Source organism: Papio anubis, chromosome 4, assembly GCF_008728515.1.
Source record: "Papio anubis isolate 15944 chromosome 4, Panubis1.0, whole genome shotgun sequence".
NCBI classification, from domain to species: domain Eukaryota; kingdom Metazoa; phylum Chordata; class Mammalia; order Primates; family Cercopithecidae; genus Papio; species Papio anubis.
In genome coordinates, this window is record NC_044979.1 from 176,968,294 (window position 1) to 176,989,111 (window position 20,818).

The following is a 20,818-nucleotide window of genomic DNA, read 5'->3' on the forward strand; positions in this document are numbered from 1 at the left end:
TCCAGGTTAGGATCAGGAAACTATGAGAAGGACATAGGAGTGTATAATCATACATACATTTAATCTAATAAAAGGTACAGATGTTAAAATGTCCCCGTTTATCAATTCCACCAGGTTCCTGGACTGTGATTGGGCACTTTGCTGTGTAATTCTCCCTTGCTGTTTAGGGATGGCAGAGTGACTAGCTAAGATGCCAACTTTCTCATCAAGTTGTAATTCATTCTGAAAACTGGCATATTGAATACCCTAAAGTTGCATAGAAATCACCTGGGGACCCTCCTGTGGAAAATAAAGTGGCGGTAGGATTCTACTGATGCCTTTCCCTGATGCCTGAGGGCTGCCGCATCTCCCCAAGCAGTGCTGGTAAGTGGTAACCGCCACACCGCCCCCCTACCAGGAACCACTGGCAAGGGACACACACCCCCTTAAGCCTTCCCACCTTCCCTCAGAGCTGCAAGCAGGAACGACATTTTTTAAGTATAAATCTGATTGATTGATTCTCTCCCCAGTTCAAAAGCCTTCCATGGCTCCCAAATGCAGTGAAACTGGGCACAGGATTTGTCCCTGCTGCTCTCCCCAGCCCAACCCTCCTCGCCGGCTATTCTGGCCCAACCTCTACCCAGGGGGTGAATGGACCCTGGCTGAGAGGCATCTTGGGAAAAGAGGCACCTAATGCCCTCAGCCCACACCCCTGACCAGATGACCACAGCACTGGGCACTCCCGAGCAACTAGAAGTCTATAGAGGCCAAGGAGGAGGCAGGGCAGAGTGGCAGCGAGCCGAGGTCCGTGTGCTGGGCACAGCCCTAGCAGGACAAGTTCCACCTGCTGGTTACAGGGCTCAGCTTTTGGAAGGTGACAACTGTCCCCAGCACTCATGTGCCGGTACTTTCACGGCGAGGCAGAGAGAGGGTCTTCTCATGTTTCTGCTGTCTGTTCCCGTCACCATGCAGGTGCTGCCCCGTACTCACTTATAGCCCATGTCCCTGCAGGCTGCCCGCCCGTAGTTCTCGTTCCAGTCGTCTTGGCATACGGGGTGCCAGGACTTCCTCTGAGATGAGTACACCTGAAGAATGAAGTTTGGTCCATAGAGGCGAACTGCACGAGAAGGAGGATTTTCTGTGAGTTTCTTTCTTTTTTTTTTTTCTATTTTTATTTTTGAGATGGAGTTTCGCTCTGTCGCCTAGGCTGAAGTGCAGTGGTGTGATCTCCACTCACTGCAGCCTCCACCTCCCGGGTTCAAGCGATTCTCCTGCCTCAGCCTCCTGAGTAGCTGGAATTACAGGTGTTCACCACCCCGTCCAGCTAATTTTTGTATTTTATTAGAGATGGGGTTTCATCATGTTGGCCAGGCTGGTCTCAAACTCCTGACCTCAGGTGATCCCCCTGCCTCAGCCTCCCAAAGTGTGGGAATTACAGGTGTGAACCATTGCACCAGGCTTTGTCCCAGCTTATATTGTCCTAGCTGCTACCCGAGCCCCGCCATCCTCGCGACTCCGGAAGTGGTTGCGTAGAGCTTACTCTTTGCGAGGCACTGACCGCACACAAAGGGAGGCCACAAACTATTCTTTTTCTGCAAAAAGTGCTCTCTACATAAAATAATTGAAACAGGCATTGCGTCAAAAACTTGTACGAACATTCACTGCAGTCCTCTTAAAACAGCCAACAGGCAAAAACACTCCAAATGCCCACCAACAGCTGGGTGAGCAGAATCGGATATGTCCACAATATACAATGGAATATGATTCAGCCAGAAGAGGGAATGAAATTCAGACCCAGGCTGCAACTGCATGAGCCTTGAAGACCTTATGCTCAGTGAAAGGAGCCAGACGTACTGCATGAGCCCACATATTGCATGATCCCACTCACATGGAATGCCTAGAGTGCGAAATCTATAGACACTAAGTAGATTAGTGATTGCTTAGGAGTAGGAGGGATGGGCTGGGAGGAGGGATACGGGGTGATAGTTCAAGGGCTTGGGGTTTCTTTATGAGCTGATGAAAATGTCCTATATCCTAAAATTGACTGTGGTGATAGCTGCACATATTCGTGAATATATAAAAGTCAGTGAATTATATATTTCAATTTGATGGTACATAAATAACATTTCAATAAGCTGTTTTATATAAAAAAGTATATCTCAGTAAGTTATTTTATATATACAATGTTTTATATATAAAAGCACTGAATTATATACTTGAATTTTATGGTACATAAATTAGATCTCAATAAGCTCTTTTTAAAAATAAATAAGATAGGCCAGTCACGGTGGCTCACGCCTGTAATCCCAGCACTTTGGGAGGCCAAGGTGGGTGGATCATCTGAGGTCAGGAGTTCAAGACCAGCCTGACCAACACGGAGAAACCCCGGCTCTACTAAAAATAGAAAATTAGCCGGTGTGGTGGTGCATGCCTGTAATCCCAGCTACTCGGGAGGCTGAGTCAGGAGAATCTCTTGAACCTAGGAGGCGGAGGTTGCGGTGAGCTGAGTTGCTGCCATTGCACTCCAACCTGGGCAACAAGAAAAAACCAAAAAGAAGAAGCAGCAGCATATCTCATTTCAGTTACTTTTAAAACAGTGAACAGACACACATCTGTGTGTGTCTGGGGTGTAAGGTGGGGGATGGGGGGTAGGTAAGTAAGCAGAGCAAGGAAAAAAAGATTTTTCACAGCATACCCTTTTGTACTTCCTTGATTTTGACCTACCTGGGTGTACAACTATTAAAGTATTTAAATAAATACGACTTAAATACTAAGAAGAGAGCAACTCTTCAGGTAACATAAGGACTTTGTTGGTGTTTTTTCACCCACATGTTCACATAGAAGAATATCAAAAGCCATTCCAGGCCAGGTGCTATGGTTCACGCCTGTAATTCCAGCAGTTTGGGAGGCTGAGTTGTGAGGATTGCTTGAGGTCAGGAGTTCGAGACCAGCCTGGACAACATCGACGAAACCCCATTTCTACAAAAAATACAAAAATTAGCCAGGCATGGTGGCGAGCCCCTGCAGTCCCAGCTGCTTGGGGGGCTGAGGCTGGGGGAATTGCTTAACCCCAGGAGGTTGAAGTTGCAGTGAGCCGTGATCATGCCACTGCACTCCAGCCTGGGCAACAGAGTGAAACCCTGTCACCAGGGGAAAAAAAAAAAAAAAACCATTCCACGTGCTATCTTAACTACAAGCTACTCCATCTTAAAAACTCCCCACTTTATTTAAGAAACTAAATAAAGCAAAAGAACTATATTTAATCAGCAAATGCATCATTTTCAAGTGCAAACCCTTTTCTGGGAAGCAAGGCTGTGCTGGAGGAAAGGTATCAAGAACACAGAACACTCGGGCCGCTCAAGGGCCGAGCTCCACGGGCCAGTGCTCCTCACCAGAAATTCCACAGCCAGGACTTACAGTGAGGGCGTGATAGGAAGCCAGTCCCCACCAAGGATGGCCCTTAGGAGAGGGGGAATTACTTTAACACGGAAAACTCTGTCTAGAATTCTCGGCCAGCTCTGAGGCTCATGGTTTCTACAGAAAACGCCAGGAGGTTAGGACTGCACTTGAGGGAGGGGCGGAGAACTACCTAAGAGATTTCTGCTAAGTCCTCTGACTCTACAATTCTGAAATTTCTATTTCTAGAAAAAAAAATGGTTCTAGTGTAAACATGTCAGAGTGTGCTTAGCGGCAACTAAGATGTGAGAGCGCACCCTGCCACCAACGCTGATCCGCAAGCCTGGAATGCTTGGGAAATCACTTTTTTTTTTTTTTTTTGAGATGGAGTCTCGCTGTGTCGCCCAGGCTGGAGTGCAGTGACACAATTTCGGCTCACTGCAACCTCCACCTCCCAGGTTCAAGTGATTCTCCTGCCTTAGCCTCCTGAGTAGCTGGGACTACAGGTATGCACCACCATGTCTGGCTAATTTTTGTATTTTTAGTAGAGACAGGGTTTCATCACGTTGGTCAGGCTGGTCTCAAACTCCTGACCTCATGATCTGCCCACCGTGGCCTCCCGAAGTGTCGGGATTACAGGTGTGAGCCACCACGCCCAGCCGGGAAATAAGTTTTAAAAGAAGAGGAAGAAAGTAAAAAGCCCCCTGCCGAGCCCCATTCAGTATGCAGCGGGCAGGAGGGGGATGATTAGCACAACCCTCATACTCAGGCTCCTTTCCCTGTTATAGCCACTAACTACCCTTGAAATCACCCTCAAAAATTCATGAAAAATACGAATAAAAATGCAAATGAAAACCACAATGAGGTATCATCTCATACCTCTAAGCATGGCTCCTATCAAAAAGATGGAAAATAACAGGAGTTGGTGAGGATGTAGATGAGAAATGGAGCCTTTGCACCCTGTGGGTGGGAGTGGAAGTTGCTATGGCCATTATAGAAAACAGTATGGAGTTTCCCCAAAAAGTTAGAAACACAACTGCCATGTGATCCAGCAATCTCACTGCTGGGTTTATCTCCAAAGGAAAGGATATCCGTGTGTTGAAGAGACCTGCACTCCCATGCTCACTGTGGCATTTTTCACAACAGCCAAGATATGACATCAACCTAAGTGTCCCTCGGTGAATGAATGGATAAAGAAAACGTGGTGTATATGCACAATGCGATACTATTCCGCCGTAAGAAAGACGGAAATCCTGTCATTTCCGACAACATAGATGAAGCTGGAGGACATTACGCTAAGTGAACAAGCTAGACACAGAGATACAAACATTGCATGAGGCCACTGACATGTGGAATGTAAAAACATGAAACTCGCAGAAGCAGAGAGAATGGCAGCTACCAGAGTCTGGGGGTGGGGGGTGACAACACTGGGGAGATGTTGGTCAGAGGTCACAAAATCTTAGCTAGACAGGAGGAATAAGTTCCAGAGATCTATTGCACATCATAGTGACTGCAGTTAATAAACTCTATGTTGCATATTTGAAAATCACTATGAGAGCAGGTTTTATGTGTTCTTCATAAGACATGTATATGAGGTAAGGCCCATGTTCTAGCTTGACTTGGCCATGCCACAGGCATACATGTATCCAAACATCATGTGGTATGCCATAAATAGGTGCAATGCTTCCTCGTTCATTAAAATAAGTAAATAGATAAACCACAGAAAATAAAGTAAAACAGATGAGCCCACTCTGTGACGAGAGATAGACCTTTAAAGGCAGCTTGTTTTGAAAATAACATAGTGCATCTCCAACATTGTTTTTAATTAATTAATTAATTAATTAATCTTTTGAGACAGAGTCTGGCTTTGTCTCCCAGGCAGGAGCAGTGGCATGATTTCAGCTCGCTGCAACCTCCGCCTCCCAGGTTCAAGTGATTATCCTGCCTCAGCCTCCTGAATATTTGGGATTACAGGCACCTGCCACCACACCTGGCTAATTTTTATATTTTTAGTGGAGACAGGTTTTCACCTTATTGGTCAGGCTGGTCTCAAACTCCTGACCTCAGGTGATCCACCTGCCTCGGCCTCCCAAAGTACTGGGATTACAGGCATGAGCCACCGTGCCTGGCCTGCATCTCCCACTTTATAAACAGTTTGCTCATCTTAACTGACTTCCTGTGGCAGTTCAGAGCACGTATGGTTCCAATGACACAGTCCTCGGTGGCCCTGTCATCTCCCTCCCACCTGCTGTGTGCGGTTGGGCCAGAAACACAACCCCTCTGAGCCCCAGGGCTCAGCCTGGAGCAGGAATTCAATGGCATCATGTGTCAGCGTACTGGACACAGGCCAGGCCCAGCCACCCAAAGGTTCCTGGACCTGGCTGCTGTCTCTAAGGTGAGCAGAGCAGTCCCTTCCCAAGGCCAAGGCCGACTCACCACACCGGTTCTCGTCCTCCCCGCTCGGGCAGTGTGCCACGCCATCGCACCAGTTAGAGGAGCTGATGCAGGTACCTGAGGAGTCGCACTCTATCCCAGAGTCAGAGCACTTGCTGCCCACTTGCAGAGAAAACAGAAGAGAGGTGCCCATCAGGCTGAGAAACCCAATGAGCCTCATGGAGTGAGGAACACAGTGGCGTTACTGTAGCTCTCTGCAGCCTCCAACTTTTTTTTTTTTTTTAGACGAAGTCTCACTCTGTCACCCAGGCTGGAGTGCAGGGGCACAATCTTGGCTCACTGCAACCTCTGCCTTCTGGGTTCAAGTGATTCTCCTGCCCCAGCCTCCCAGGTAGCTGGGATTACAGGTACGTGCCACCATGCCTGGCTAATTTTTTGTGTTTTTAGTAGAGATGGAGTTTCAACATGTTGGCCAGGCTGGTGGTCTCGAACTCCTGACTTCAGGTGGTCCACCTGCCTTGGCCTCTTAAAGTGCTGGGATAACAGGCGTGAGCCACCGCACCCAGCTAATTCCCCCACTTTAATAAGGAGGAGAAGTGTCCTTGCCACCAGCAAGTATAAGTGGAATTAGCACTGGGCCACCTTACTTCTGTGGGGGCAATGGGAAGGACCCTCTCAGTGTTTGCGTTTGGACGGCACTCACACGTCCTCTCTATCACACAGGTAACTTCAAGGATCCACAATGGCGCATGGGTCTGCACCACCCCAGGCTAATGGGAAAGGCTCAGGCTGCAGTTGCAGGAGGTAGGACAGGGAGGGGCGGGCCTGGCCCCCAACAGCCACTGCTGTGCAGTGAGATACAGGTAACTGAGTATGGCCCCAAGGTAGAACTTGTGCTCACAGTGCTGGGTGGCACCAAGCACCCCAAAGCGCTGGGTACATTCTAAATGCTTTCCCCATGATGTGTCAATCTCATAGCTGAACAAGAGAAGGGAAGACAGACAGCCTCGTTATGGAAGAGAGGAACCTCATGGAGGGCCTCCAGAGGTCTCAATAGGCCAGAGAGCAGGGTCTGGCTCAGAGCACTGGGGACTGCAGGAGCACATGGTGGCATCGAGGCTCCCTGCACTTACTGAACTTCCAGAGCAAGCCAGCGGCCAGCGCAGCTCCCACAAGGACGGCCCCCAGGGTCATGGTGACACACAGTGCTTTCTTAGTCTCTGGAAGAAGGAGGAGAGTGCAACGTTCAGACCAGAGTTGTTTAGAAGTCATGCTCTCAAATGTTATCTATTATTTTTATAGTACACCATATTAAGAAATAATTATTTCTTAAAAATCTGACTTTTAATTTTAAGAAATAAGATGGACGATCCTGCTTCTTCCATAACACTAAATCTTATGCAATTTGGAGACCAACAGGAGGAAGCTGTGATCTTCAGCAAAGTACACGAAGGTTAGGCTCTTTAAAAAGTATGGTATGCATGGCTGGGCGCGGAGGCTCATGCCAGTAATCCTAATGCTCTGAGAGGCTAAGGTGGGTGGATCGCCCGAGGTCAGGAGTTCAAGACCAGCCTGGCCAACATGGTGAAACCTCGTCTCTACTAAAAATACAAAAATTAGCCGTGTGTGGTGGCAGGTGCCTGTAATCCCAGCTACTTGGGAGGCTGAGGCAGGAGAATCACTTGAACCCAGGAGGCAGAGGTTGCAGTGAGCTGAGATCACACCATTGCACTCCAGCCTGGGTGACAGAGCAAAAACTCCATCTCAAAAAAAAAAAAAAAAAAAAAAAAGTATGGTATGCTAAAAGAGGATCTTAAAATAGGCAGATGATTAATGTAAAAAGAAAGAACTAAGACCTCATCCTGATAATTACAAGCATAAGCAAAATAATAATACTGTCCTCAAAACTATCATCACTCTGTCAGCGGTACTCAAAGCAGAATAACTTGTCTTACCCAAGGTAGTTTAGCGAATGGATGCTACTGTCCCATTCGGACATCCACCAGCCACATGTGGCTATTTAATTAATGTTCCATGGAATTAAGTAAAATGATATAAATTGAGGTGCTCAGTCATCACGTGTGGCCAGTGGCTACCATGTCCGGCAGTGCAGCGGTAGAACCTTCCCATGGCGTCCCTAAGTCCTGCTGGACAGCACCAGCATAGGCCCTTTGATCCAAGGGCAGAAATACCAAACTCAGAGGAAAGGCACATTTCAGATAAAAATTAAGGAATTTGGAAGAGGTCACTGATTTTCTCTAGTAAGACATGGCATTATTGGTCAGAGGGTAAGCCAAAAGTCACACAGAGTTCGGAGGATAGCTACAGGCACCAGAGAGGCATGGCAGAGTCAGACGCTGGGCTCAGCCAGCTCATGGGCCAGGAGGGAGGGCGTCCATCCACATCACCCCACTGATGCCCGGCAGCCCCAGGTCCAGGAGCTCCCGGGAGCTTTCCCTGAAGAAAGGTGCAGAGGTGGAGGAGAGAGGAGGAGAGGTCATTTGAACAGACCCTCCTGGGCTGCAGAGGTGGCATGGCAGCCTGGAACTCCACACCTGGCCACACCTGTGCCTCTGGAGGTCTGCCAGGGAGACAAGTTCAGAGCTGACCCAGCTGCTGAGGGCTCAATGCCATGCCTCTCACTTTGTGACAACATTCTGACAATTCTACAGTCACTCTTAAACTGTTACAGGCTTAAGAATTACCTGGGGAATGTGGTGGTTCCCATCACCAGAGATTCTATTTCAGTTGGGGATCGGGCATGAATCTGCACTGCTTTTTTTTTTTTTTTTTTTTGAGACAGGGTCTTGCTTGTTGCCCAGGCTGGAGTGCAGTGGTACGATCATGGTTCACTGCAGCCTCCACCTCCTGGGCTCAAGCCATCCTCCCACTTCAGCCTCTCGACTAGCTGGGACCACAGATGTGCGCCGCTCTGCTGGGCTCATTTTTGGTAGATGAGGTTTCACCATGTTTCCCAGACTGGTCTCGAAATCCTGGGCCCAAGTGATCCACTCACCTCAGCCTCTCAAAGTGCTGGAATCACAGGTGTGAGCCACTGTGCCCGACCCGAATCTGAATTTCTAACAGGCTCACAGATGATGCCAGCACCACTGGTCTGAGGACCATGCCCAGGCACACAACGTTCTCATAACTCAGCTGCAATGATTATATATGATGGAGGTAAGCTAGGGCCAAGGTAGTTCATGAGAGAAATTCCAGATGGCCTCTCTGGCCCATTACCAAGGACACTTTCCTCCACAGACGGCTTCCCGAGTGCCATTTTATCCAAGATAAAATAACTGGTCTGCTGAGTTGAGGGCTATTCACTTAGGTATCCTGAACCTCACACTCAGCATGTGCTGACCTGTACAGGTCTCACCAGAAGCGTGTGCAAACCCAAGTTTACTTTGCTGGACAGGCATCTGTAGTCAGCGCAGGGTCAGTACAGACACCACTGGGTCCTGGCTTGACATGGTTGCTGTTGCAGAGTTTAATTACACCCCACTGGCTGGGCACAGTGGCTCATGCCTGTAATCCCAGCACTTTGGGAGGCCAAGGCAGGTGGATCAGCTGATGTCAGGAGTTCGAGACCAGCCTGGCCAACATGGCAAAACTCCGTCTCTACTAAAAATACAAAAATTAGCCGGACGCGGTGGCACACCTGTAGTTCCAGCTACTCGGGAGGCTGAGGCAGGAGAATTGCTTGAACCCGAGAGGCAGAGGTTGCAGTGAGCCGAGATCGTGCCACTGCACTCCAGCCTGGTGACAGAATGAGACTCCGTCTCAAAAAGCAAACAAACAAACAAACAAAAAAACACGCACACAAAACCCACTATGCATTTCCCTCAATCATGACCAACTTAAGGTTGTCAACTCAGCCCTATGGTTTCTTGCGTTTAACTGCTTGTTTCACGCCCACATTTGGAGGACTATTGACCTTCGATTCCCCAAAGCCTAAGCTTTAAGCTGTGTGTCTGCTCCTATTCAATCATCAACCTTCTATGGCTGTTGCTAAAGCAAATAAATACATTAAGTCTGGAAAAAGTTCCTTATACTCCTGATACATGCTTCTGAATGTGTGCTACTCAATAACTGGGAGAAGAGTTTCAAAGCCAAACATTACACTTTCAAAATGTCTACATTTCTATATATTAAATGCCAACAGTGTTTTCTTAAAAATAATACCAGCGTAAGTTCAATTAAATTACTAAATTACTTTTAAGTTTATGAATTTTATAATGCAAAATCATACATGTAGGTTCATATGCTTCCCTTATAAAAGCAACCGATAAGGGATTGATATAACCCATCCAACTCTGTCATCACCTAGTCTTTCCTGGGAAAAGTGGAAATGTGTCCATCAGGTGGGCCAGGGGTTCATTTGCCCTCCTGGGTTTGGCCGTCACTGGTGGAACACCACTGTCTGGAGGTGCTGACTTCAGGAGAGGACCTTCATGCTGTTTCTTTGGGAGGTAGCTCATACAGACAGTTCCTTAACCCTTTCACCCTGGCTTCCTTCCATCCCCATAATGGACAAAGACCAGGAGTTCCCAACCTCCACACTAAACGATATTTTGCCTTGAGCATTCTTTGCTGTCAGGGGGCTGTCTTGTGCCTTGCAGGAGGTTGAGCAGCATCCGTGGTGCCTACCTAGGAGCAGCAACCCCTCCCTACTTGTAACCGCCCACACTGTCTCCAGACACTGCCAGTTGTCTCTGGGGGGTCCAAATGGTTCTGACTGAGAACCTCTGGCTTTGACCTACCCAACCACCCCCAGAAGCAGATCAGTGCAAACACAAGTACTCGCTTGGTGCGGGGCATTGAAAGGAGGGAAAGAGAGAAACAGAGAAGGGAGAGGAAGGAAGGGAGGAAGGCTCATGAAAGGGTAGAAAACTCAGAGACAGGAGGTGGCCGGAGAGGAACAGGGTGGAAGAGCCATTTGTGAAGGGTGAGGGGTTGAGAGGAGGGGCAGAAACACAGGAGTGACAGCCCTTGTCCTGAGTAGGGGAGAGGTGGGGACAGACAGAGCTTCACAGAGCATTGGCGTTAATCACGTCGATGACTGATTATGTAATGGTGGACCCGTGGAAATTCACATTCTGACGAATCTCTGACTGTATAAGTTGTAGAGACAGGATGCACATTTCACAAAATAAAATAAAAACACTATCAATTAAAAGATCAATGTAAAAGATCTTTGGTGTAGCCGCTGCTGTGCGGTTTCCACCTGGGCAACTCTTAGCACTGAAACTAGCCTGAATTAAAAGCTGGGAGGCAGTGCAAGAGGGGGCAGTCTGGAAAGACACGAGACCAAATGAAATGGCAAAGAAAGGAGATGAATGGGAGGGTGACGAAGAGGAGGGACTGAAGTGACAGCAGATAAAATGTAACCTCCAGTCCTTCCACACTCACTCTGGCCTGCTCCAGCCACCCGCAGGACCCTGAAGCCCACTGAGACAGCTCAGACACTTCTGTGCCACAACCACACCAGCCAGGTCATTCACCAAACACAAAGAAACAAGGAGCATCTTAAACATGACCTGTCATATCTAGGGGACTGTGTGACAAAGAAAGGTAAGATAGTTGATTTCTGCTCTTGGAAGCTTACCAGTTATTCAAGAGCAGCCATCAATAAACCACACAGCCAAGAAACCCAGAGAAGGTGATCTCAAAAGCCTATGCTGAGTAGAACAGGCAAACTGTACAGGAGAGTTAACGGCAGACAGAGGTCTCTCTGCAGGCCCTGGGCAAGAGGCTAGAGCTGGTGGCGACAGCTTTGATCCAGCAGGAAGAGAGTGGAAAGCCATGAAGACAGACTGGCTCCGGCAGGTGGAGGAGAAGGGTCAGACCAGGAGAGCTGGTGACAGTGGTGATGGGAGCAGAGAGCCCCCTGGGGAGGCTGACCCAGGACCTCGGGTTTATTACAGGAAATAAACACAAAAAGAATCCTACTTGAGGTGCACACTGTCCCCGACGGGGATTTGGGCTGCGTGCAGACGGCGGGGTTGGAAGCATGCGTCAGGACCCTCGGGGTGTACTGGGGTACGGGGGACGGGTAGTACTGAGCCGGATGCACCTCGTAGACATTGGAGGCCACAGTGGGCTGTGCGGGATAGGGGTTTTCCGGTTGGTATCCATGGTTTTCATAGTAAGGTCCAACACCTGGCGGTGACCCCTAAACAATTGAAAAGAAGATGAATAATATAAAACTCTTATTTGCACTAAAGGGTTCAATATAAACTATCACATCATTATCACAGCTGTACCAATGATCTTTTAAATTGATAATGTTTTTGTTTTATTTTGTGAAATTTGCATCCTGTCTATACAACTTGTACAGTTAGAGATTAATAAGAAAGTGACAAGATATTAAAAGGTACTGCAAGGCTGGGTGCGGTGGCTCACGCCTGTAATCCCAGCACTTTGGGAGGCAGAGGCGGGTGAATCATGAGGTCAGGAGATCGAGACCATCCTGGCCAACATGGTGAAACCCCATCTCTACTAAAAATACAAAAATTAGCCGGGCGTGGTGGCGGGTGCCTATAATCCCAGCTACTCAGGAGGCTGAGGCAGGAGAATGGCTTGAACCCGGGAGGCAGAGATTGCAGTAAGCCGAGACCACGTCACTGCATTCCAGCCTAGTTGGCAGAGCAAGACACTGTCTCAAAAAAAAAAAAAAAAAAAAAGAGTTAAAGAAAAGAAAAGGTACTACAGATTCTCCCTAGGTGTCTACAACTATGTCAAACATTGAACTTATTTAGAATAAAAACTAACCAGAACTTTCAATTACCAAAGTTTTTTGTTTTGGTTTGGTTTTACTATTCATTCCTTTTTTCTTACATGTCCATTTATTAAACAGGAGTTCCTTCATGACAATTTAATACAATATTATTCACAATTACAGTTGAGAAGATTATTTCCCTCTACATACAAAAATACAGATTTGGCTGGGTGCAGTGACTCATGCCTGTAATCCCAGCACTTTGGGTTGGCTGAGGCAGGTGTATCACCTGAGGTCAGGAGATCGAGACCAGCCTGGCCAACATGGTGAAACCCCCATCTCTACTAAAAATTCAAAAAATTAGCCGGATATGGTGGTGCGCGCCTGTAGTTCCAGCTGCTTGGGAGGCTGAGGTGGGAGAATTGCTTGAACCCAAGAGGTGGAAGTTGCAGTGAATGGAGATTGCGCCACCGCATTCCAGCCTGGGTGACAAGAGCGAAACTCCATCTCAAAAAAAAAAAAAAAAAAGAAAAAAAAAAAGCACTATGAAAACAATCAAGACAAGCACCATGAAAAGTTGGTCCTTCAAAAGAAAGAGGGAAAATTGAGGTCATTGTGAGGCTTTGTCTGCTGTTGGGGAGAAATCAACGGCAGCAAAGCTCTGGGGCCCCTGACCCACTCCAGACGTACAGACTCAAACTCAAGAACCACACAAGCCAGGGCTACCCACCCCAGGGCTTCCGCACCTGCTGAAAAGCCAAGCACACAAACCCAAGTTTGCCCAACGGGCTATGTATTCTTTGAAATTTAAAAAAAAGTGGCAGACATTGGGATTTAGTAAAATATAGTAATAATTTTAAAAAGTTGTGTAGAGGTCTGGGTTAGAATCCATTAAGCCAAAATCCTATACTTTTAATTCCTCCGGTCTTTTCCTTGAGTATTGATATACAAAATTATAAACTAGCAATACCATAATTATAATGAGAAGAATAATAGCTAACATTGGAGAATTCAGCTGCTGCCCCCCTGTACTCATAATCTCCTTGAACACTCACCATAACCCTTCCCGCTACCAGCAAGACTGGCACAGGTACGAATTAATACAACCATTTTGCAGAGAAAAAAAACTGAGTGAAGAAATTTGCCTAAAGGAGCATACTCTCTGCGTTATCCTGAAAATACCTCTTCCACATCCTCTTCTCTCATATAAGGAATGTATCATCATTCACTCACCGTCTCTTATTAATGGACATTTGAGTGGTTCACAATGTGGGCTGTTAGCAGCTGTGCTGCAAGAAACGTTCTTACAAAGTACATGCATTTTTGTGCAGAGGGCGGAAATGTGTAGCTACATCCCTTTAAATGAAATTTCTGGGCCAGAGTGTGGCCATACATAAATGTGAAAGGAACTGCCTAGAAGTAGCATTTTATTCTCAGCTCCATCCTTCAGTTGGTGCCTATCTTCTTAGAATGACGATCTCTCCTTCCTCAGCCTACTTAAAAATTGCCTTCCCAAGGCCTACCCTGTCAAGACTCACCCCAAACAGGCCACTCTGGGCCCCACTAGCCCACATCTTCCCCTTCTTTCAGTTCTCCCCAGTTACCTGTTGGCTGGGCCACTCTGGGAGGCCACATTTTTCCTCTTATCTGTATCTAAGAGTCCCGATGCAAAACTTTTACCCATTAATTAATTTCTGCCCTGTGTCTCTTTCGCTCGCTCCTTTTTTTTTTTTTAGACAGTATTTGCCTCTTGTTGCCCAGGTTGGAGTGCAGTGGCACCACAACCTCTGCCTCCCAGGTTCAAGCGATTCTCCTGCCTCAGCCACCTGAGTAGCTGGGATTACAGACATGCGCCACCACACCCGGCTAATTTTTGTATTTTTAGTAGAGATGGGGTTTCTCCATTTTGGTCAGGCTGATCTTGAACTCCCAACCTCAGATGATCTGCCTGCCTCGGCCTCCCAAAGTGCTGGAATACAGGTGTGAGCCACCACGCCCAGCCTGCCCCTTATCTCTTATTGACCTCAGAGAATGACAGCAAGTTTGTACTCAATGGACAGGTCTTCTGAGCAGAGGCAGCATAGCTCTTAGAACTTTAAATGAGGCCTCCAGGGAAGTTGATTATCATGGAATGAGCCAAACAAGGCTTGCAGAGTTCACCTCCACTTAATAACTCACTAATGCTATCCTTCAAAAGTCCGAAGATTACAACTCTGAACCAGAGCGGCACACAGAGGGAAAACACAAGATAATCTCTCATCTAAATGAGAGAGCCAGAGGCTGCAATCTCAGCCATCTAAGAGTTTGCCATCCACTAGCAAGGGCTGCAGTAAGCAAGGAGGTTTGTCCCCGAAAATTCCTGAGCAGTGGACTTGAAATTAAACACAGACCCAGTAAAACATGAATATCAGTAACAAATAAAGGAGAAAACAAGGTCTCTTTTCCAGATATAGAATCTATGAAGTGTTTAAAACTCTTTACTAAGTGCACTTATTTTAGGTAGAAGGCAAATGGGTCAGTTACAATGGGGAGCAGAGATTAGCCACATTTGTCTCCAAAGGCAGTGGGCTCCAGGGAGAGGGAGGCAGAGAGAGGGAGAGGGAGGGAGAGGGAGGGAGAGGGAGGGAGAGGGAGAGGGAGAGGGAGAGGGACAGGGAGAGGGAGAGGGAGAGGGAGAGGGAGAGGGAGGGCCCACCCATGCCTCATGCAGTTATGACTTTTCCTAGTCCTTCAGTTGGGCATCGATAGGATCCCACGTGGGTCTCTTCCCTAGGACATACCCCCGTTATCGCCATCCTGCCTCATCTGTCCCCATTCCTTGTCCCTGCCCTCTGCCTCGCAAAGCAGGAAGGGACGAGGTTAAGGTGAGAATGCATATCACTCACGTCTACCCAACAGCCATGGCTTTTGCGACTCACCTGGGCAGCTGTCTGGCTGCGCCCCAAATCACTCTTTCTAGAGGTGAACAGCATCTGCATGGCCCAGCATTCCCTACAAATAGCCCTTGCAATTGCTGACCCATAAACACTGTTGGGAATAACAGAAGGGACAAGGGAACAAAGAAAAGGCCAGGAAGGTAATAATTAACCACTTACTGAGTTCAAAGCCATCTTGCTTTTATCAACAGCATCGAGTAATGATAGGTATCTGGAATGTTCAGTATGACCTAGAAGAAAGAATTACAGCACTGTAATATTTCCATATCAGTTAGTTTTTAGAAGATAAATCCAGAAAGAACTAGAAGAATCTCTAGATGAAGGTTACCTAGAACAAAGACCAGTGTTGCCTGCTGACCTTTGGCCTGCATCTTCACCACTGCTTCCCCACATCCCTCCATATTTAAGGACTTTGGGACCCACTTGTGCCTTAGAGGTAACAGCAGAAGCACTCTCCTCAGGGATCAGAGTGGGGAGGAGGATGGGTGTAATTATAAGTGCTGCGGCCAGGACAGCCTAACCGGGAAGAAGAAGGAACACACTCAATGACTTAGACATCCATCGGGAAGGACTCTCAGGGGACTGCCTGGGACTCAAGGCCACCCACAACTCCACTGCCACTAAGCCCAGGCATCCTGCTAGATTTAACCCAGTTCTCACCAGGCAGCTGTGATCTCCCCTATACAGAACATCTACTCAAGGGAGACTGCATGGGATAAAAATGCTGAAGAAACACGACAAGGTGACTAAACCCATCAAGGTTGACAGAGGTTAAGGACAAGATGGGCTCAGAAGGGAAAGGCCTGGGCGAGTTCCTGGCAACACAGCTCTCTGGAAGTGTCACGGGTGAGTTACTGAACCTTGTTGAAATCTCAGGGTCCTCATGGGAAAACGGACAGAGCAATCGCCACTGTTGTGTTAAGCTGAGGGTTCCAGGAGAGTGGGGAAGGAGTGCCTCACAGTACCAGGCACTAAGGAAGAGCAGGTGCAATCAGACCGTCTTTCCCAAAGAACATCCACAGGCACTGCCAGTAGCCACCCACCGCCCAGCGGGTGGTCCAGGCTCAGCACCAGACACAGCTCAAGGTTGACGTTTTAAAGCTGGCCACGTGGACCCTCCCAATTTTTAATAGATACGTACGTTTAAAAGAATCCATAAAACATGTCCACAGTGACTCCATTTACTACCCCAAACCCAAAAAAGAAAGAAATTCAGAGCCAACCATTTTGACCACTTCTAAGATTAGCAGTAATGAAAAGAAAGCTGTGGGGCATTTCGTTTGTTGTCCTTTGTGAACAGTTAACAATAATAGCTAGAGATGCCTTCAACACGAAATGCTTTATAGTAAAGCCGCATTCTGACATCACTCTCCACGGACAAAGATTCTTCGCTTGATCAAACTTACATCAGGCTCCTGGACCTTCTAGGCCATCTGTGCATTTCCTTGTAAAATCCAGTTTTAGCCAAAAAAACCTTGCTCAGTCAGTTAAGCCAGAACCTCCCACCCTCGGTATGTGATCACTCTTGATATCTGATCGGGTTCCTCAGCCGCCACCACGCCACAGGTGATGTCTGATCACCCAGCCTGTCTTCAGCAAGAATCCTGTTTGGTTGGTTCAGCCAGAATCCCCCTTACCCTTGATGCTTTCTCTTAGTGATTTTTCCACCAACCCCACCCTGATCTTTGGTTATAAATTAACTCCCACTTGCCCATACCGTGCTCAAGTGGATCCCAGTCTTTTTCCCACGGCAAAATCTGCTGGCTGTGATCCCTGTACCTGTCTCCGTGATCCTGAATAAAGTTCGCCTCGCCATCTTTAACAATGCCATTGAATGATTTTTTTTTCTTTAACAAGCACTTCGTGAGCAAATAAAGGGCTTTTTTCCACCCCTACCCACTTGACCTTAAATGACCAAAGAATATTTTAAGAAACGGGGTTCGAGATTATCCATCCAGAAGACCATGTTCCCAATGAAAGAACAAGAGCCTGGAGGAGGCTCTGGGCTTTGGAGCTGGCCAGACCAGGGTCCACTGCCTGTGACATGCCCGCAGAAGAGTATTTCCCGCCTGCTGGCACACAACCGGTGCTCAAACAGCAGCAGGCGGCACTGGGCAGTGGTTCAGCCCCTGACCTCTGAGACCAGACTCTAGATCCAAACTCAGGCTCAGCCACTCACTATTCATGACCTGGAGGAAGCTATCGAAGGTTCTGTCCCTCAGTTTCCCCATCTGCAAATGTGGATAACAGTAACACCTACCTCCAGGGCATTAAGTGAGTTAATACTAATGAAGTGCTTCGTGCTTAGCATAAAATGAGTGCTATATAACTTTCCATTAAATAAGAGGAATTATAAAGCTGATAAACATTTAACGACCTGCTGAAGGAAAAGAGGCCTGTCTTGATTTGCAGGTTTGCATTCGGTAAGTATTCCCAGGCTACCAACATGAAGCTCACCACGGAGCCAGGTACGGTAGGGCTGGCTTCAGCACACCATTGCTTTCCTATGTCCTAAGCAGAACTAGCTCCTGAATCATTAAACTACAAAACCCCAACAACCTGCCATGAATGAAAATGAGTATGACTTTTTAGTCTCGAGAAACCTCACCAAACAGGTTACGACAAACATACACTGATCATTTATTTACTCTTCACGTACAGATAAAAATATAAGAACCAGGTCATGTCATAGCTTTGGGATTTTTTCTAGGATTAAAACTAAAGTTCACATCTTCCTGGGTATGAGGAAAGGAAAGTGACTAATATACAGGTGGGAAGGATCACCATTTAAAATGTATCAAAAACGTTTAAGCCTTTTAGTCACATCTTAATAGACCTTACCTATGTCTGCTTTGTGAAGAGAGAGGATCCTCAGGCCTGACATCAACACAATAAATCCCGCATTCTTGTCTCATAAGCAGGAGAGAACTCAGTACCGTCCTAAGATTGCTTTCAAAGAGTCCTGCGTAACCAAACACATTCTCACGCCTCTGGTTTCTCAGCTCTCCTATCTCCCCAGTTATAGGTTTGGTTGAAGTTTCAGGAAGTGAAAATTCGATCCCATTGGCGGCTCTCCCAGCTCAGAAGCCCTCTGAAAGGAATGAAGAATCAGTGCTCAAAACCCACACTTGCTATTCATTCACGATCCCTAACAAGGAAGCCAGGGAAGGAAGGAACACCGGGAGCCACCACCATTAATTGTCAAATAAAAGCCACGGGACCCAGAGGCAGTGGCAGGATAATCCTATCTCTTCCAGCAATCAGAACATGATAAACAAAAATATTCAGTGTGCCCAAATCAGCTACCATGGACTTCGGAATGGAAGACCAGAGTGATGCTGCCAATAACATTCTCCAGCTGGGTCGGGCGTGGTGACTCACACCTGTAATCTCAGCACTTTGGAAGGCCAAGGCGGGCAGATCACCTGAGGTCAGGAGTTCAAGACCAGCCTGGCCAACATGGTGAAACCCCAACTCTACTAAAAGTACAAAAATTAGTTGAGTGTGGTGGCAGGTGCCTGTAGTCTCAGTTACTCGGGAGGCTGAGGCAGGAGAATCGCTTGAACCCGGGAGGCAGAGGTTGCAGTCAGCCAAGATCAGGCCACTGCACTCCAGCCTGGGCGACAGAGAGAGACTCTGTCTCAAAAACAAACAAACAAAAAACAGAAACAAAAACAACAAACAACAATAACAAACATTCTCCAGCTGAAGAGAAAAGAAGGGGGGAAAGTCCTACTCTGACATTTGATCTGAGAGGGGAAGCACTGCTGTCCCGAAAACACCAGGAACTCACACTCACTCCTGTTCATCTTCAAAACAGGCACTTCCTCGTTCACACAAGCTTGCACATCTCATTAACTAGTTTCTGAAAGGAGCAAGATGTAACGTAGATGACGAGAGACAATGCTGTTTAGCAAATGCTTACTCCTGTCATTTAAAGGACCGGAATGACGGCTCTCAATTCTGGAAAGCCAGCCATCATGAGCACTTGGGGAAATTTTCCTTTAAGTGCAAAAAAACAATAGCGGGTGGCACTCAGGCCCCATTCCTGGATGGCAGGGAGCTCCTTCTTCAAAACAGACAGTGTCAGCCACTTGAATCTCACAATGGCACGCAGCTGTCCTTACACTGTTTTGGTCCATCCTGGGCTGAGAGTTGAGTCAGCCCATGAGTCACCTGCCTGGCCACCATGCAGCAGGACGATGCTGTGGTATCATATCTGCATCCCATGACGTGATGAAGTTACTGCCAAAACAAGAATCATTTATCCTAGTTTCTCTCCTCTGGAGATCTCAGGACACGTTTGCTGGAGACTTGCTTTCCAAATAACCAAGTCAACGCGGATGAAGTCAGGCTCATAGACACTGACTCCCACCCAAGATCCAGGGGTATTCTCTGCAGTGAAGTCTCCACTGACCTCACCATGCACCACCGTGCACACACCTGCTCCTTCTCGAAGCCCCCACGTGTGACTGGTACTGTTCGAGTTGCTGGAGGTGTGAGAGGGAACAGACAGGCCAGCCTCAGACTCAGTGACCCTTCTTCAAACTCCAGACAGCACTATCACCATCCACGGACACGTCCCAGCCAATGACCAAATGATCAAAAAGAGCCTCTTCTGCCAAAATAACCGCACTAACATCACATTATACAACGAGATGTTCTATCCTCTTAAGGATAGAATGTACGACTAAATGAAAGTTAGCCAACAGTGGATTTCAGTGGCTGTTGAGCAGACACTTGTTTACGTGTAATCAGGTAAATTGCATACACAATGATTGGCACAAGAGTTCTACTGAGAGAGAAAGGCTGAGCGAGAAACAGAAAGATCACCTCAGGAGAGGTATTGCCTGCATCATCCAAGTTTCTTTTCCTGTGAATGACTCATTGTCCCAAAGAGATTATAAACTTTTTAGGGCAGAAATCAGGTCTGGTTCCCTCTCTCTCTCTCTTTGTTTTTTAAATCTAGCTTTGTAGCTTACAAAGACAGTATTTAAATGTTTTTATGGAGCTCCTACCACCTGTACCTCAAAAACTATTGAGGAAAAAAATTAATAAGCATGTTTGACAAAGTTGAGGGATACAAGATCAATATAAAAATCTATGTGTTTTTATACACCAACAACAGATGATTGGAAATGTACATTTGAAATACAATACAATTTGCAGGAAAAAAAATATTTTCTCAGTTCCAAAGGCCAAATGAGTAAGACGAAATTTAGCAGAGGGAGATGAGATGCCCACACCCAGACAACACCAGCACCCCAAGTCAGGAAAGTGGGTGACCTCCCAGGAGTCCAGGTGCCCCAAACTGAGTGCAGCCTGGCATGACAGGCAGGCAGGTGGCAGAGGCCCCCCAGTCACTCCAGGCAGAGACTTCAACACCACACAC

The 20,818-nt window shown here is 47.2% G+C and overlaps 1 protein-coding gene across 1 annotated transcript in view; it reads right to left on the reverse strand.

The window, feature by feature from the left end:
* The window catches only part of TMPRSS2 (transmembrane serine protease 2), a 32,953-nt gene extending 14,111 nt beyond the window's left edge, over positions 1-18,842 (reverse strand). The window contains exons 1-6 of the mRNA XM_009202216.4: positions 18,268-18,842; positions 15,586-15,656; positions 11,722-11,944; positions 6,903-6,989; positions 5,812-5,931; positions 970-1,096 (exon numbers count right to left, since the gene is read on the reverse strand). Of these exons, the coding sequence (XP_009200480.2) occupies positions 970-1,096; positions 5,812-5,931; positions 6,903-6,989; positions 11,722-11,944; positions 15,586-15,656; positions 18,268-18,310 (671 nt within the window). The 5' untranslated portion in view covers positions 18,311-18,842. The remainder of the gene's footprint in view (positions 1-969; positions 1,097-5,811; positions 5,932-6,902; positions 6,990-11,721; positions 11,945-15,585; positions 15,657-18,267) is intronic.
* Between the last annotated feature and the right edge of the window lie 1,976 nt (positions 18,843-20,818).